Consider the following 17,409-nt stretch of genomic DNA (forward strand, 5'->3'; position numbering starts at 1 on the left):
TCAAATTTGGTTTATATTATATTCACACTTGGCTAGACTGCCTTGGCCTTTTTCATCCAAAATGATTGACTGGAATTAATCAATCAACACAATAGTGATGCCATAATGTATTAGGATATTTTTAATTACAGATGCAAAGGCCTACACCATGCAACCCTGCATACAGCGAACTCAGCCCTGTTAGTTTTTTTGTTAGTTTTTGGCCAATCGCAGTTGTGGGAAGGAGTTTGTCCAGGATTATTATTTTTTTAAATGTTTTTTTACAGTTGATTTATTAGAATGTAATATGCTACAACTAGGGTCCGGAGTTGGTTAGGTTAGCCTACTACCAGATTAGGGAAAACTCTGAGCCCCAGGGAAACTATTCCCCCCCCCCCACCTCCACCACTCTGGGACCTGTGGTGCCACCTCTGAAATCATCACACAATGTTGCAAATGAACAAAAAAAACATATCCTATTTGAATGATCTATATTTTACATGTTTTTGGTGGTGAGGATGAGCTTCCATAGTTTTACTTGACTCAGTGCAGCCGGCAGCTACTGCAACAATTTCAGAATGTAACAGGGTGTTACATCAATAAAACAGGTCTAAAATATTATGAAAATGTCTATACATTTCAGCCGTTTCACAAACATTGCTCTGCTAATACCATTCATACTGTAGGCTCAACGAGACAATACTGTTGACACTGCCCTGCTTCAAGGGGGGCAACTGTCTGTCGAGTGTCGTGCACTACCTCCGGAGGTAGCGGCCGAGGCGTAGCAAGTATGCAAGTTTACACTTTGATGAATATGTGTAGCCACCATTTTGACCCTTCGCCTCAAAAAGCAAGGTGGAGTTACAGTGATTCCCTGCAACAATGCACTACTACCGCACCTCACCCCTGGCCTTTGATTTCTCTCTGCATTTATTTGAGCTTTCGGTTCATGCTCGGGGTCGCCGTATTTGAAAGTTGACGCTCCTTCTCTTAAAGGGGGGATTCATGCACAGACTACTGCCTACTTTTGTAGTCCGTCTCGGGTTTTGTATGATAAGGTTGTTTTTTTTATACATTCAGAATCAATATGTAATCCTGTGCAGGGGCTTATCCCCTGCACTAGGCCATTTGTGAGGCTCTTTGAGCTTTGTTACAGGTCTTCTGGCGGCTCTATGCCACAGATTGATTAGGTGCAGTGCCAGAATCCTATCAAATGGCCAGCTCTGATGATGGTGCAAACTCTTTCAGGGCCTCTAGTTGACTGGAACTGGAGATAAGGCTGGATGGCAATTCCCTTCCCTCCTCCAGCACTCTGGGTAGAGAAAAAATAGTGTTAGTATATGTTGTAAGTAGGAAGATTGTGTTTTGCTCCTGTGCTCCAATTGCACTTTTGTAGCTATTTTCAATATTTGGAAATTATCTTGTGTTGTCATCTCTCCTTTGTCTAATGTCAAGGCACTTTAACTCTCACAAATATACACAAATGTCAAATGCTAATGTAACAACTGCCTTTAACTCTAGGTTATATTGACATTCCATTTTTGCATTGGTTTTAAGTTTACTTCTTTGGTTGAAATTTGGATTAACATCTTTACATTTTCTAAAATCCATTACTTTCTCTCTCTCTGATCTTGTCACTCCTTTGTTAACCAGGTAACCCTGTGGTTAAAAGTGAATCCTTTTTCAGCAGCTCATTGTACGTTGATGAGGCAAATCCACCTTATCTAAAAAGTAGGCCATTCTAACGGCATTTGAATGACCAGAACATAATATAAATAGATTGGGCTGGTAAAGGATAGTAGAACTCTGCAGGTAATTTGTTACCATGGTAAACTCCTCCCTTGCCAGTGTGGCGTCATAAGTTGATTATCCTGTTTCCCCAATTATGTAGGCTATCTCCGGTGAAAAGTAAAATCACTGAATTACGAGTTTGATTCCAAAAACCATCATGATTGGCGTAAAATGAGTCATTTTAGGTTTGGTAAATAAGCACCCCAAGTCTCTCTTCCCTAAAGCTGCTGAGAAATGCAGCGTCGCCTTCAGTATATTTTTCTCCTATTTTTTCTGTGCATAGGGAGGGTCACGGGGAACTGAACCTGTGCATTCTTGTGTGGCTTGCCAACGCTCACATGGTTACCACTGGTGCACATTGTTAGGGATATCTGAATGAGCACTGGCCATGCAAGTTTTAACGTGATTGCCCGGGGGCAGTAGAGTGAAAGAGAGGAGGAACAGAGTGAGGGAGAGATAGAGGGAGGGAGGGGGGAAAGAAGAGAGAGAGAGCCTAATCCTAAAAGGATTGAAAGTTGCCTTACTCTTTGCTCAGGGTCCCCCCCTCACCACCTCACTCCCTCACTCACTCTTTTTTGGGGGATTGCGATGGGGGTGTATGTATGGTGGTTTGGGTTGGTTGGGTGACTGTGGGCTGTGGGATCTTTAAGCCGGTGTCTGATTTCTCCCTCCTGCTCCTCATTTGTTCTGCCGTGTCTCTCATCATTCCTCCTCATTGTTTACCTTCCTAATGAGAGGGGCGGGAAGGCCCTGTGACAGACAGCTACATGCTCCCCTCTGCTCTCTCTCTCTCTCTCTCTGCTCTCTACCTCTGTCTAGCTCTGCTCTCTCTCTGTATCTCTGCTATCTCTCTTTGCTCTCTCTCCCTCTCTGCTCCCTCTCTGCTCTCCCCCTCCCCTCTGCTCTCTCTCTCTCTCTCTCTCTCTCTCGTTCTTCCTTTTCTGTCTCTCTCATTGTACATGTATGAGTATTTTTCACTGCTATGTTCATGACACATCATGAAGGATGACTTTCTTTCTTGTTTCTGTTTAGTCATGTGAACTGTCAAAAAATGTAAGTTGCAATGTAGCCTAATATTTGCACTCACTTGACAGTCAATTCGGAAATTGACGTCATGCCAATAGTACTAATATGGGCCTATGAAAATAAAGCCAACGTACATTTTTGAAGATGATAAATTGCATAATGTTTGATGTTCAATATATGAAGTCCATTTTAAGAGGTGTTAAAAATATGTATGACACGTTGCATTCTCAAAACCTGGGTCTTGTAAAAAAATAAATATTGAAACTAACTGTTTCACCAACACCAACTTTAGTAATGGTGTCTTCAAGACTTACATTTAAATGTAAGTTCTGTATCTCATATCAGGGACGTCATGCCCATTTATCCATTTGTGTGTAGAAAATATAGAAGATATTGTTTCTTTCACTCAAAAATATCAAATTTGTCCATCTCTTTAAAAATATTAGGTGCATGGAGCCTCTGTGTTTTAGTCTATGGCACCTCTACTAACTACTAGCCTGAGTGCCAGTCTGGCTAAGTGACTACCCTTGACTTCCCCATTAAGTGCCAGTGTAGGACAAAGAGAAACTGAGTGCCAGTGCAGTAGACAGGCCTTGTGTGATAAGTACATGGTCCTCAAAATTGATATCCTTCCGACTGTGTCATTCAGATTACATTACAGGAGAACGATTCATTTTTTATCAACCTCCTTCTATATGGGAAAACTGTACTTCAACTGCCTTTAAAACCTCTACATCTCATCAATTATTTTCATGGGATTATTCCTTTACTCGTTAGTTTGAAGCCAAATGATCACCATTTTCACCCTTGGTGACACATCTGGAATGAATATGATAGGCTACTGTTACCTTTGGTTGTAGGCTAGCAGTTATTTGCAGGGACAGTGAATAGGCTAGCTACCTGTCAACCCATCTGACCTCCCAGTGCCCTGTTGAAGGCTGGCGTGCCTAGGAGTACATGATGCTCGTGCCTCCATTGTGAGGAGGACACCAGGTGATATTTCAGACTGGAAAACTAGCTCTATATGGAACAGGACAGTACATCCCTATCCCATGTGTTTACATTACAGCACAGTATCAAGCAGCAGAGTATCACAACACATCACACTCACTCACCCTGTTGGTCATGTGATCTCACCTCTAAGCACTTGTAGAGCTTTTGCATAGCTTAATAGGCCTATTTCTTATGATTGATAATAAGTCATGCAAGATGGTTAATGGATAGGATGCAACAATGATCTATTAGTCAAAAAAGTCAGTTGATGAGCAGAGAGATTAAAACTAACAAAAATCCATCACAAATATGCTTTAAAGTCTCCTGAGCACCTTCAATAATGATTTTATAGTCGTTGCTGTAAATTTGACATAGATGTTGGTCTGTTTATTTCATGTTGTTTAATAATTAGGCATGTTATTGCCATAGTAATAAGAATGGGATTTAATGACCTACTTTCACTTATGGTATAGGCCTACACTTTAGAGGATCAGACTAGGCTACTCTAAAACGAAATGCCTAACATCTTAATAAAAATGCATTCATTATTTTTATATTTTAAAATCATATAGTTTAGTTTGATATTTATATGCATTTGAAGCTAAACTGATATGGGAATGTTTTATGCATTCTGAATGATTAGGATTCCAACATGGATACATTTTCCAAATGGGTTAAGTGTTTACATAGCCTGGATTTATTTCCACTAATTCCGTAAATAGAGCCGAGATTTGAATTTCATTATTTGAATTTTATGGTTTTAATCAGAAGATTATTCATATGGATTATTATTTCACAACACAATGTAATCTATAATAATTTGTGGATGGAACGGAATGCATAGCACCAGACTTACTCATACGTATTATCATGTGCATATTGTTATTCGAATAGACGTTTTGACATATGTGGTCAGAGCTCATTCAGTTTCAGCTTCGTCAAAGAAATGGCACGGCTCCATGTACATCAACGAGATAGTCATTTAATCTGCATGGGAGTTTTCATTGTAGTAGACCTATACACCATTGACTAATGTAGTGGAAATCTCTCAATTGAAAGTTTTTACAGTAGAGCTCCTAAAGGCTACACCTCGGTGAAAGAATGTTTGAAATATTTTTGAAAAAATATAGCCTATATTTTAAACTTGCCTATAGGCTATTTCGTTATGAATGGCATAGATATGACTATGTCATTTATTGAAAACAATTATCACCATTATTTCGAAATTTGCTATTAAATCTGTTGTTATGGAAATCTTTAAAATACAATATTGAGCATCAAAACTAAAATTCCACATATGTGCATGATAAAATCTTGCATGAAAAACCATGATCATTTGATTACTGTCTCCAACCAGAGTTCCGCATTAAGGTGCGCACCTTACCTGTGTGTATTTCCAGCATTGTGTAATGCTTCACTTTTACGCGTGTATCCAAAAAAGAAAAAATCAAACACTCGATCCTTGACACCGACTATAAACCCATAGATAAAGTATTTTGGATTTTTTTTTTACTTCAAAATGAGGTGCTGGTCTTCTTACGTAGTGCTATAGCTGTAGCATACATGCCATGGGTATCTTTCTGGGAGAACGGATTGCCCCCTTGCGTATTGCAGATGTGCAAGCTTTGAAGTCTGTCGCTATTACCGCGCATGCAGGTGTTGATCATGGGTAGATTTTGCGAAGCCCCGTCCACAGCCACAGTTTTTTTTTACAAAGGGAAGAGGGAGAGAATACCGACTCCGTGTGCTCATGCTTTCTGACAACTTGGGGGATTTTATGCATCATCGTTTTAATAAGCACCGACAACATACACGACCTTCTCCAATCCTGCCAGCTAAAGAGACCAACCTTACACCCCCACCCAGTGAGTTGCCCTGATCCCTGGCTTTACGGGTTTAGCATTAAAAAAATTCTACTGCAATTTGGGATTAGGTCCAATACTCTTGTAACAATGGGATTTTTCTATTTGATATCTTGATACTTGTGTGCGATCGATCACATTGGCCTTGACAGGTCTAGGCCTATATGTTGGCGCTTGAGTCATACAATAGTTGGAGCAAATGTGTGAGATTAGCCAACAAATATCGCTTTTGTATTTTTCCCTGGCCATTGTAATATGCATTGGGACTGTTTGGCCCTGACAAAAACGTAATTGACTTGACTATTGGAATTTACCTTGTATTACTAATATTAGCCTTATTTCGTTCATAGCCAAAGCCTACCATATAAAATGGCACCTATAGTTTTGTGTGAATAAATGTAAAGTGAAAACCTCGTCATTCGAAACGCTCTTGATTTGCCTCCAACCATTTTGCGCTGTTACATCCTTGTTTCGATTAGGCCATTCTAAAAATCCAAAGAGGATGTTAAAATGCCTTCGTTTGATATCACATTTAGTTAACTTATGTTCTTGACAGTTTTTTTGATTATTTGCTCGTGATTGATTATTGCAGCTCCAGCGACAATTAGAGTTTATTTTAATACGAGATCAACAAAGCACCAGCCGAGGCCGGTGGAGTGGAGACAGACGCCTCATGACCATCTCATCAATTAATCCCGAAAATAAATACAATTTGTATTTTCCATTCTTTATGCACATTTATCTATTGAAAAATGATATGTTTTTATGTTAGGTCATAGCATATATATGGTATATTCCACCTCCAGGTTAATTAATATAAAACTTTATTTGAGAGGAGAGCCTCGTTCGGCTGAACTGCACTATTATTCTGAACTGGAAATCCAAGTGAGGATTATCTCATTCATTAATATTCATGAAAATATATTACACGGTTAAATCAGAGCCTCTTCACCACTTTTGGAAAGTATTCCGCTGCTATGGGGAAAAAAAAGCTCAAATTTGTATAAACGATGGTGTAGTTCACAAACAATTACAGCCAAAACGACAACATTGAAAAGTGATTTTCTCTGAAGACTCACACAGGGTCCAAAATTCATTACTACCGAGGGCAGGCAGTTTTCCTTGTTATTTTAATCAATCACATAGGCTACACTAAAGCTATATTCCGCTTTAAGATATTACATTTTGTTTTAGGTAATCTAATTTATTTTTTTAATGTAGGCCTAGTTCCCAACTCACTTTACATCATCCCTTTTGATGGGAAGATTGTTCATTCATGCGCTTATAGATTCTCTCATGTTTTTATTTTTTTTCGTGAGAGTAGTAAACACTGAGACCTGTTTCAATTTCCCTTTTAGGGTAGCCTACATATTTTGTTTTTATGCAAACGCAAAATCTACTAGATGCAAATTAAATTAAGAACAACGTAGGCCCACCTCTAAGTAGAGCATTCAATGTAATGTAGTTTTTTTATTAACTATAACTTTTTCAATTGTGGGCTCTCACGTGGTATAGATTTATTTAAGAATTTGAAGGGGAGGGGTTTTCTTGAAACCCTCGCAATTGACTGGTTATCCCCTGGCGCCTGTAAGGGCGCACGGGCGCTGGGATTGGACGAAGTGGGCCGTTCTGCATGTGTCTTACGTTCATAGAAGGGCAGGGTAGGCAGAAGGTGATCAATCTCCATCCGTCAACATTGGCAATCACCTTACCACAGTGCAAGACGCACAAGATAATGCGATTGATTTGATTTTTATAATATTTTTTCCAATTTGAAATTTTCCTCTGACACACCACTGGGGTTCGAATTGGAAAAACTGCGTTGGTTGATGTAAACTCCATATTTGCAGTTTGCATATTTCTCATCCATTTGTGTGCGCACCTTCTTACGGTTGTCTCGCTTTCAAGATCATTTTCTCCATGTGGATATTTTTGATGTACGGGATCTTCTTGGCTTGACTACAAATAAAGCAAATAAGAAAACAGGATCCCAAACGCAAGGTGAGTGGTAAATACAAAGTTTTTGTTGTCTTATATAGGCCTATATAGTCCGTTTAGGCTACTTCCTTCTGTGTTGTTATTCGTCATTTTGATGGAATTATTGATACAACTGAGCCTACTGTAAGCTATTCACATTTTTCGAAAACGATGTATTTGTATTTGATAAGACTACGAAGTTTGTATTTAGGTGCAACTTGCGTTGGAAACCGTTGTGCGCTCATTGAAAATGGTCCTTGTAAACAATCACGCTCGTCAGGGGAAGCTATCAAGAATTACCTGACAGTAAACTCCCCATTGGAAATGTGGTTTTTATGGTCAATTAATATCCTAAATGCTACTTCTGGTTTGGTTGTGCACTTCTTATCTGAATGGAACAATTCTGAGGCCTGACAAGACAAATGGAATGGATATGTTTGAGGTGTTGTTAATTTATTTAGCTCATAAGACCTTTTCTCATAATGGTATCCCTGGAGCTCTCATCTGAATCGCAATAGAGTTAATTTGCACAGAGTTTTTCGCCATTTACATTTGCTTAAACTCCTTCCTGCGGTTATGGAAATACAGTGAAGTATTTACGCCTCAATACAAATCCATCAGCTGGTCCGTGTCCACAGCATGGGCCCAGGTAGGTCTATTTAGGGGCCAAATACATTGTAGCCAGTCAATGAAGTAAAAAAAACAAACCTATTTGTTTCAACCTTTACATTAAGGCACCCCCTCCAATTACTGAAATGCATCTATATACGATACCATATATGCCATCAGGCCTATTGGTATGATTTGAAATCTTTATTTGAATATTTTTCTAACTTGATATGCTTGGAGCATATTTAAATTATATACACATCTTATTAACAGGAGTATAACCATGTAATAACAATGATAACAACAACTTAATAACTATTCAAAATGCATCATTAGTGTTATTTATTCTATATATAAAAACATCTAAGCTAAAAACAAGCTATTTGATAATGTGTCACATCCGGGCTCTGCTGAAAGAGAATGTTCCATTATAGGCAATCCTGTAGAACACGCTCCAGAAGATTTGGATATTATATAGGCCTATAATGTTTATTTGTAAAATATAATGTCATGCAATAATTTGTAAAGTAGCCAACTCCATTTTCATTTCAACATTAAACTTTGGACCAATTTTTTATTTTACGCAGGCGTAGCATGTCGGCCCTGTATAGTCTGTAGGCCTAGACAAACTACGTGTGAAATAGTATAATAAATTGTGCTGATTATGTCATAAAATGGCCTACAATAACAGTGAAATGGATTATAAGGCTGTTTATGTGTAGCTTTTGCGTGCATTTGTAATTTATGCAGGCTGTTATGACACTGATGCATGCTTTATTTTATTGATCAAAAGTCATTAATCTTAACTTGCAGGGCCTCTCCATGCACCGAAAATGTGCTTAAGGGGGCGAATGTAATGTTTTTAACGGTGGATGAATTTATCAAAACAAGGGCTTAGAGGTTGCCCATAAGAAGTCATGCGTCAAATGGAATTAATACACGACTGGCGACAGATTTCATCCGTAATTATTTCTTTACTGTAGTGATGGATGACTGCAACCTGAGTTTATAATTGGATATCGTTTAGCCACGTTAACGCGTCATGTCATACTTTGTTTGAAACCTTTGTAAATGGCTAATCTTTGAATTTTTGGAGAGGGAATTGGCTTTTTGATTCAGGTTTGATATGACTCGCGTGAAAGTTGGAAGTCTCAATCAAAAAGTCCTATAGGCTACTGGAATTTAGCAATGTTTTAATATTGGAAATATAAGTTCACTTTGATGTTGTCTCAGGCTATTTCCAATTTAATTAACTATAATTTGAATATAGGGACATTTTAATTATTATAATCAAGTCTAGTTTGCTGAATTGCTCTTTGTAGGCTACTCAATATAAATGAATAACCAACATAAATCTATATTTTCACATTCTACTCACAATGCGTTTTCCATTGCAGGATTTCATCAAGGGACTGCAACATCGGGGGAATCGAACTTTTCCGCACGGACTTTGGTTTCCCCGTGTCCGTTTCTAGCATGATGTCATACCTCAAACAGGCCCCGTACGGCATGAACGGAATGGGGCTCAGCGGTACGGCCATGGACCTACTGCACCCATCAGTGGGGTATCCAGGTCAGCAAAATGCCCCCAAACACTTCACACCAACTGTGCCAAATCCGAATCACCTGTGACGTTATATTAGATAGTTGTCTGTTGCTCATTATGAAAAAATATAGGACCAGGTAGCAAACACTGCTCTTCCGCAATACATTCCATGTGCATCTGGATAATGACGCACTTCCAAATGCACGGAAACGCATAATTAAGCACGAGTTGGTGTCAAACTATAGGATGGTATGATTTAATAACAAGATTAATTCCTGCGCACTATTATTCGTTTTCACATGTTACATGACTAACTAACTGTAGACCTAGTGTGATTGCGTCGATGGCCTATTGTAGTGCAGAAGATTCTGTGATTCAAAACGGTTAAATATTTCCAATATATATAAATCACAGGTTATTTTCGTTTTGAAGAAACACTTGACTTTGATTTTGAAGCTAGCTATTTCTGAAATATATTAGAATATGAGATGGACGCTTTGAATACTTATATTGAACCTCTTTGTTTTGATGAACAATGTTTTTTCATTTCGTTTTATTATCAGATCGAAATGGCTTCGAAGAGTTTCCATTGACAGGTTTTATTCCATTTCAGCGCATCCGAGGAAACAGCGGAGAGAGAGAACAACTTTTACACGCACTCAGCTGGACATTCTGGAGTCCCTTTTCGGCAAGACGCGCTACCCAGACATTTTCATGCGGGAAGAAGTCGCACTGAAAATCAATTTGCCTGAGTCTAGAGTACAGGTGTGTACAGAATTGCAATTATATAGTTCCTACTGTACTGTAGTTTACTATTGTTTGTGTGAACCTGTGGGCCATTTGTGGGAACTTGCAAAACTGCAGCGACCAGGACAAGGCCTATTACTGCACCTTTCAATCAATACTTTATCTTTTATTTAGGATTTTATTGAGTTTCAACACAGTTTAGTTTTTTATTTGGACTAAATGTTATGTAGCCTACACTGCAATTCAGCTCTTAGATGCAATTGTATACTACATGAATAAACAATATGCATAATCTGATATTAAAACTGGTTATGATAGTTCAACAAATATGTGTAAATCCATGTTTTAAAGGTATAATTTATGTTCAGCTCTCACATAAGGGCCATCTTTAGAACTTTTGAAATGGGCGCGAGAGCCTTTATGTAACCAGCTTTTGTACCCCTCTCACAGGCTTACTGCAATTATGGCAGCTTCTTCTAGAGTTTCACTGATTTAGCTGAGAAATGTGCACAGTATGCAGGGTAGGCAGCTAAGCCTGTGCAGAGGTAGCCTGCAAATCGAACACTGACTGCACAACAGTTTCATGTAATTTCCAAAGTGTTTGCAATGCCTAAAATGGGACAGGAGAATCAGTGAATAAAGAATAATGTTGTTTTGTTGACCTACAAGAAGATATGAACGATTGATTGATAGAGTTGATATTAGTTATGCCTTTGCAATAAAGTATTATATATGCCACTAATTGTACAAATTACAAAGCATTCAATATTCTCAGATGGAAATAGCAATTCAGTTTGTTGCAAGTTGGCATGACCAGTTTGACAACTGCTTACTCAATCAATGATTTGCAAATTTGTTTGGACAGATGACATACAGCATTTTAAAGTTGACTCTTTGCCTCTTGTTGTGCAGGTATGGTTCAAGAACAGGAGAGCCAAGTGCCGTCAGCAGGCCCAGAGTGGAAACAATGCTAAAGTCCGGCCCGCCAAGAAGAAGTCCTCTCCAACCAGGGAGAGCACAGGCTCAGAGAGCAGTGGTCAGTTCACCCCTCCGGCAGTGTCCAGCACCGGTTCTTCTTCCTCCTCCTCTTCCTCTGCCTCATCCGGTGGCTCCCATCCCTCCGGCCATGGAGGCCAAGGCCTGAGCAGCACTTCTACCTCCGTCACCGCCCCAGTGTCCTCCATCTGGAGCCCTGCGCCCATCTCCCCGGCCCCCGCACCACCCCCTGTCCCCGACCCTGCTCCCCCCACCAGTGCCTCCTGCATGCAGAGGTCTGTTTCAGGTACTGGAGGAACGTCCTCCTACCCGGTGTCTTACAGCCAGACAGCTGCGGCCTATGGGCAGGGCTACCCCGCCCCGGCGTCAACGGGCTCCTACTTCGGTGGGGTGGAATGCAGCTCGTACCTGGCCCCCATGCACTCTCACCACCACCCCCACCATCCCCACCAGCTCAGCCCCATGACGGGCTCCTCCATGTCTGGCCACCCGCACCACCACATAGGGCAGACCTCAGGGCACCACCACCATCACCACCCCCACCACCACCAGGCCTACAGCGGGGCCGGCCTGGCCTTCAACTCCTCAGACTGTCTGGATTACAAAGAACAAACGGCCGCAGCCTCTTCATGGAAACTCAACTTCAACACCACCGACTGCTTGGACTACAAAGACCAGGCCTCCTCCTGGCGGTTCCAAGTCTTGTGACTTTTTTTCCCACTTTCAAATAAGTATTCTTGTTTAGTTTTATTGTTGAAGAGCTTTTTTCTTCAAAGCATTAAGAAGTTAACGAATAGTAGAGACAATTATCAAGCCTTTTTTAAGTTAATGTTCGGAGAATTCAAGTAACGCACAGATGAAAAAGCCTGTCCGCGTGGCATCTTCTTTGACCATTTTATGAATCAACTTTAGAACAAGCTTGAATTGGATCCACTCACCCATACTTTGGGACATCAAGGAATATTTTTCTACACATGAACTCTGAAAACTGCCCTCCAACATGTTCAAAAGTATGTAGTTTATCCCTTTGAGTTAGAATTGTTTTTTTCAGGATGGAGCAAGAGCACTGTGTTATGGATTTTCCATAAATATTCCCAAGAACGACCAATTGAGGGCGAACATTTGTCACAAAATGTGTTTTATGGAAAAATATGATATTTTATGCTCATGTATTTGATATAGGCCTACCCATTAGATACCATTTAAATTGAGAAATTAAGATGCTGCTATTGTTTTCAGTTTGCTGATATTCAAATTTATGTTAATTCCAACTTGAATATTGTTCATTGTCCGGACTGTAGTGTTGTATTTTGGAAGTTTAATTGCAGCACTTGTTTATAAGGTCAAAGATTTTGCTATTGTTCTTTACGAAGAAAATGTGAATTAGACACGCAATGTCAGTATTCTAATGAAATTTAAAATGTACATTCGTGTCTTTATAATAAAGATTCGTTAAAAACATGGTTGGTTTCTCCAGTGCAAAGAGTGTTCTTATCTGAATGCCTAGTGGTGCTTTTTTTGGCAGGTTTAGATTACATTAGTTGAAATACTTTGACGGCCCTCAGAACTTTATGACCAAGGAATGAACATATTTTAAAAGTAGTGTATTGCAGACAAATTGAATTTTAGGTGTAAATTCAAAGAATAATAATGGACTTGGCCTAAAGATGGTTTAATTTTTTTTATCCATGTGCCACTTTATTGCCATTATGATTAGGGGCTCTTGTGTTTTGCTCTATCACGTGACATGCCTGGATTTGAACATGTATTTCAAGCTTTTTCATCAAACTATCCTCATTTCTTTTTATGTCAGATATTCCAGCACCATCCTTAGACAGTTGCTTAAATATTGGGTGTATTTCTCATTTCTGCATAAAGCTTAAAATACAGAAGAACATCTTGCTGTGTCATATGATTGCGCAAAACACAGGGCCCTAATTATGATCTGTTTTCAGTTATCCCCTTGAGAGAAGTTGTCATTTTTATTTGAATGTTGATGAGACAAAATAGCACAACTTATTTTATTATGAACACACGCATTTTTACCTCCTGTTCAACCCGTCTCCATTCATGTCAAATCGAAGACAAGAAAGGTCTGTTATTTTGACCGAACATTCGGTGGAAACAAAATAAAAAACAAAAATCATGTCCTTAGATTATCCCATTTTATAATAGGCCTACTGCATTGATATAGGGTATTCATTAACAAGTTTGTCTTTTTAAATTGAAGTTGCGGCCTCAAATGGGAACGAAATCGGGCCTACGAATGACAATTGCAATAGGCTATCGGTTCCTATCATTTGTGTTACATAAAGTTACATATTTGTAGTGATCCTTCATCACAAAATGCTTAATAACTTTCAGGTTTTGCGTTTATTTGTTTTGGGGAGTGGAAATGTTGTATATTTCCCGAGAGATATGTAATTATAATCCACACTAAGACGCCAATCTCCCATTATGCATTCACAGATGCATTTGATGTTAACACCCAAAATTATGTTCATGTTTATTTTGGGCTCTGTGATTTAATTTGAGGGGCTGTCAAACTTGTGTGTGTGTGTGTGTGTGTGTGTGTTTGGTTTTACTATCCTTGTGGGGACCAGAAATCCTCACAAGGATAGTAAAACAAGGTAAAGTGGGGACATAAAAAAATAGGTTTAGGGGTTATGTTTAGGGTTAGGTTAGGGTTAGGGGTTAAGGAAAATAGGATTTTGAATGGGGAATCAATTGTTTGGTCCCCACAAGGATAGTAAAACAAGTGAGTGTGTATGTGGTGCAAAACTATGAATGTGTATATATGTAAAACTATGTAGTGCAAATTGTAATATTCCTATACTTAGAAATTACAAGCTTTTTTGCATTTCCACTACCAACACAACACAGGAAATTCCTAACACAATCCCTTCAGCGGCCGTAAGATGCATTCTCCTTGGCCACCAGCTCAATGAGTAAACTTCACCGAGGTTCAATCAAAACAAATTCAGGTTAGCAAACATGTATCCTGGCATGCTGAGCATTTATCTTTGCATGTTGATAGTAATGTATAATTTTGTTGATCCAAGACACAAAAAGGGGACAAATCACGATTTTAATTAACAGAAATCCCTGCTCTTGCGGTGTTCAACACCACAGTCGACCAGCTGGACAAACAGGTTTGGGCAAACATGGCGCCCAGGAGGAGTAGCCGACATGACGTGTGTTTGCCTGGCTGTCTCCCGCTGGGTAGTGCCAGTATGCCGCCACCCCCCCATGCAAACAGGCCTGGATTTACTACATTTGCATCCAACAAGGAAGAACTCATCTCCAGGCCATGTTCAAGGAATTAAGGCAGCTCATTTTGCTGAGCGGTCCCTATCCCAAACACTTGTTCTGATGTTCCATCACTACAGCAGCCAACTGCTCTTATGGATGTGGGCAGTATTGTTCAGATGTGGACACTTTGACAACATAGTGTGGGGACAGTGTGCTGTATTGTCGTTAATGACAAATGGCATTGTACTACTATACTCACGTTGTCTTGTTCGATTATCACAGTTTGATAAACAGTAACATTTGCTTTGATGGTATTCTAAAAAGTAAGTTTATAATACTTAACTGCTTATGATTAGAATTGAAATCGTCATCTAATCTCAGACTATTCTGACCGTCATGACTTGGGGAATCTACAGCTGGATAGACATCCATATGTAGATAGATCTACAATCAATCTACATTTTTAATACATATCAAGTGGCCTATCCTTTCACACAACCAAAAACAACTAAGTACAGAAAGTGGTTATAAACTTGGGTCAATTTAGTTGACATTGCTTTAAAGGGGATATCCTCATCCTCATCCCGTCCTTACTCTCAGTAACCCCTCAAGTAGACACTCTTGAGTCCTATCTCAACTAGAACCAGGTGACACTCTGACCTTGGCGGCCTAACTCAACCTCGGCCTAAATAATTCACAGAGGATGTGGCGGCCAACAGCGAACGGAGCTACTTCCTTGATTGCCTTGGAACCTGCCGGTGACCTGGGTGCTCGTAGACGAGGCGTATGTCCGGCAGCTGAACCGTGACAGTCGTCTAAAGTTTGCATGTGGAGGGAGACATTGTCTGTCTGGCTGAGTTTGAAGGAAGGGAAGATCCGCAGAGAGATGGCTGGATACAGGCCCGTCCAGGGCTCAAATAGTATTTGAAATCTTTCAACATCTTCTAAATACTTTGAGCGTTTGCTAGAACCTGCCTGCTGTCCCAGATGGGCGAGGTTTGAGGTTTTGGAATATTCCATTGGTGCCTTTGTGCCAGACAAGCTCAAGCAAGCACAGCTCAAGTATTTGAGTGATTTGAACCCAGGTCTGATACAGGCTGTAACCATTACCAACCGTCATCAGACGCAGTACAGGAGGCTCCACTCATGCTATCTGATTGTGGGCCTCTAAACAACAGCTATACTGAAAGCCATAATCAAATCTATGAATGAGTATATTAATCAAATATATCAGTGAATTGTCTGAAAGACTAAATGGCTATACCTCAATGTTTTCCAATCTGATTTGACTTGCTCCTCCATTGGCTACAGAAAATCGCCAGTGTGTTGTTGTAATTATGATATAACTAGGTAATTAGGTAGGAGAAGGTTCAGAAGGTGTTTAGTTGGAGTTGAATTGCTAAGATTTGAAATGCGTTGAATTGTCTTCAGAGAATCATATTTAAGTGATGAGGTTAGTCGTGTAATGGACACACCACATAAATGGTATTGAACCATTTGATTTGCTTTCTCTCAACCACCTTGTCAAACCTCCGTCATACCCGAAGGCTGACGAACCTCTAAAAGATCCTCCAACACACTCTTAATATGTTTATCTAAGAGAAAATACAAAATGGAGGGCTCCTTTCCGTCCTCCACATCTTCCTCAGTCACAACCTTGTGAAACACCAACAAACAACACAACACAGCAGCAGTGCTTCTGCATGAACGAAACACCACAGAGGGGGAAAAAAAGCCAAATCATGGCTTCTGATATTGTGTACTTTGCCACTTCCAGCATATAGCCTCCTTGTGTATATTTTCATATGGAAATCCCCTTAGCATGGCGGGTAAATAGATTACGATACAGTGGGGGATTATGGATCGCCGCGCGCCGCTGTCTCGCTAATCCCAAGCGCAGACTGTCAACAGCCCCTGACATGTCCGGGACGGGACTCCTTCTTCTCACACAAAATGGCTCCTTCCTCTGCTACTTAAAAAGCCAATCTGGGGCCTTCCCGTCATGAATATTCCCCCACTCGTTATTCTAGCACGAGGAGTTGAGGACAGTCCACGGTTGAAACGATTCCTCGCTTGTGTGGTTTTGGGTGTTGTAACTTTGTTGATATGCAAGTACAAGTTTAGTACACTCAAATGTAGTATGTATGAGATGCAATGGTTCTTACATAAAAACCCTTCATACATACCGCTATATTTCAGTTAAAATACAGTGCATTTCAATATATAGAACAAGAGTTCAATGTATCAAAACAAAAACACAGTGTGTATCATGAAGGATACCCTGACATGGAAGCACTACTTCCAAGTGCCTCTTCCAGCTGAGTATCTGTGAGATAAAGCAGGGCCTCTCCTTGAAACAAACGGCGATGGGGAATCTCTTTGTCGGGCCGTGCTTAAGCCTAATCTAATGATTCAGATGACTGGGGGCCGTACTTAGTGGGATAGCCAGTGGCTCGGTTCAAACAAACCCATACGGGTGGAAGTTTCCCAAGGATAAAAACAAAAACGTTTTCAATACTAGCGCCTTCCAGGCAACCCCCATTAACTTCAGTCTTGGAGTGCCAGGAGAAATGCGAGAGCTGGACATTTTGCTGAGCTGTGATTGAAGTCAGGTTTAAAGGGACTAATTCA

At 40.0% G+C, this 17,409-nt stretch overlaps 1 protein-coding gene and 1 long non-coding RNA gene across 3 annotated transcripts in view; one reads left to right on the forward strand and one right to left on the reverse strand.

Moving 5' to 3' along the window:
- LOC121533175 (homeobox protein OTX1 B) overlaps positions 1-12,989 on the forward strand; it is a 39,150-nt gene extending 26,161 nt beyond the window's left edge. Inside the window, exons 1-4 of one of the 2 annotated variants that reach the window (XM_041838978.2) lie at positions 7,283-7,652; positions 9,635-9,810; positions 10,397-10,548; positions 11,443-12,989. In XM_041838978.2, coding sequence (XP_041694912.1) covers positions 9,714-9,810; positions 10,397-10,548; positions 11,443-12,234 — 1,041 coding nt within the window. In that variant the 5' untranslated portion in view covers positions 7,283-7,652; positions 9,635-9,713 and the 3' untranslated portion in view covers positions 12,235-12,989. Of the gene's footprint in view, positions 1-7,282; positions 7,653-9,634; positions 9,811-10,396; positions 10,549-11,442 lie in introns of those variants that run through there. The other variant, XM_041838976.2, reaches the window with a different exon arrangement.
- On the reverse strand, positions 197-5,666 carry LOC121533177. The gene is made up of 2 exons (XR_005994420.2): positions 5,174-5,666; positions 197-1,291 (listed from the first exon to the last, which is right to left on the reverse strand). It is a non-coding gene; the product is annotated as an uncharacterized LOC121533177 (long non-coding RNA).
- Positions 12,990-17,409: the final 4,420 nt, after the last annotated feature.

This window comes from Coregonus clupeaformis, chromosome 20 (genome assembly GCF_020615455.1).
Source record: "Coregonus clupeaformis isolate EN_2021a chromosome 20, ASM2061545v1, whole genome shotgun sequence".
In the NCBI taxonomy this organism is placed as follows: domain Eukaryota; kingdom Metazoa; phylum Chordata; class Actinopteri; order Salmoniformes; family Salmonidae; genus Coregonus; species Coregonus clupeaformis.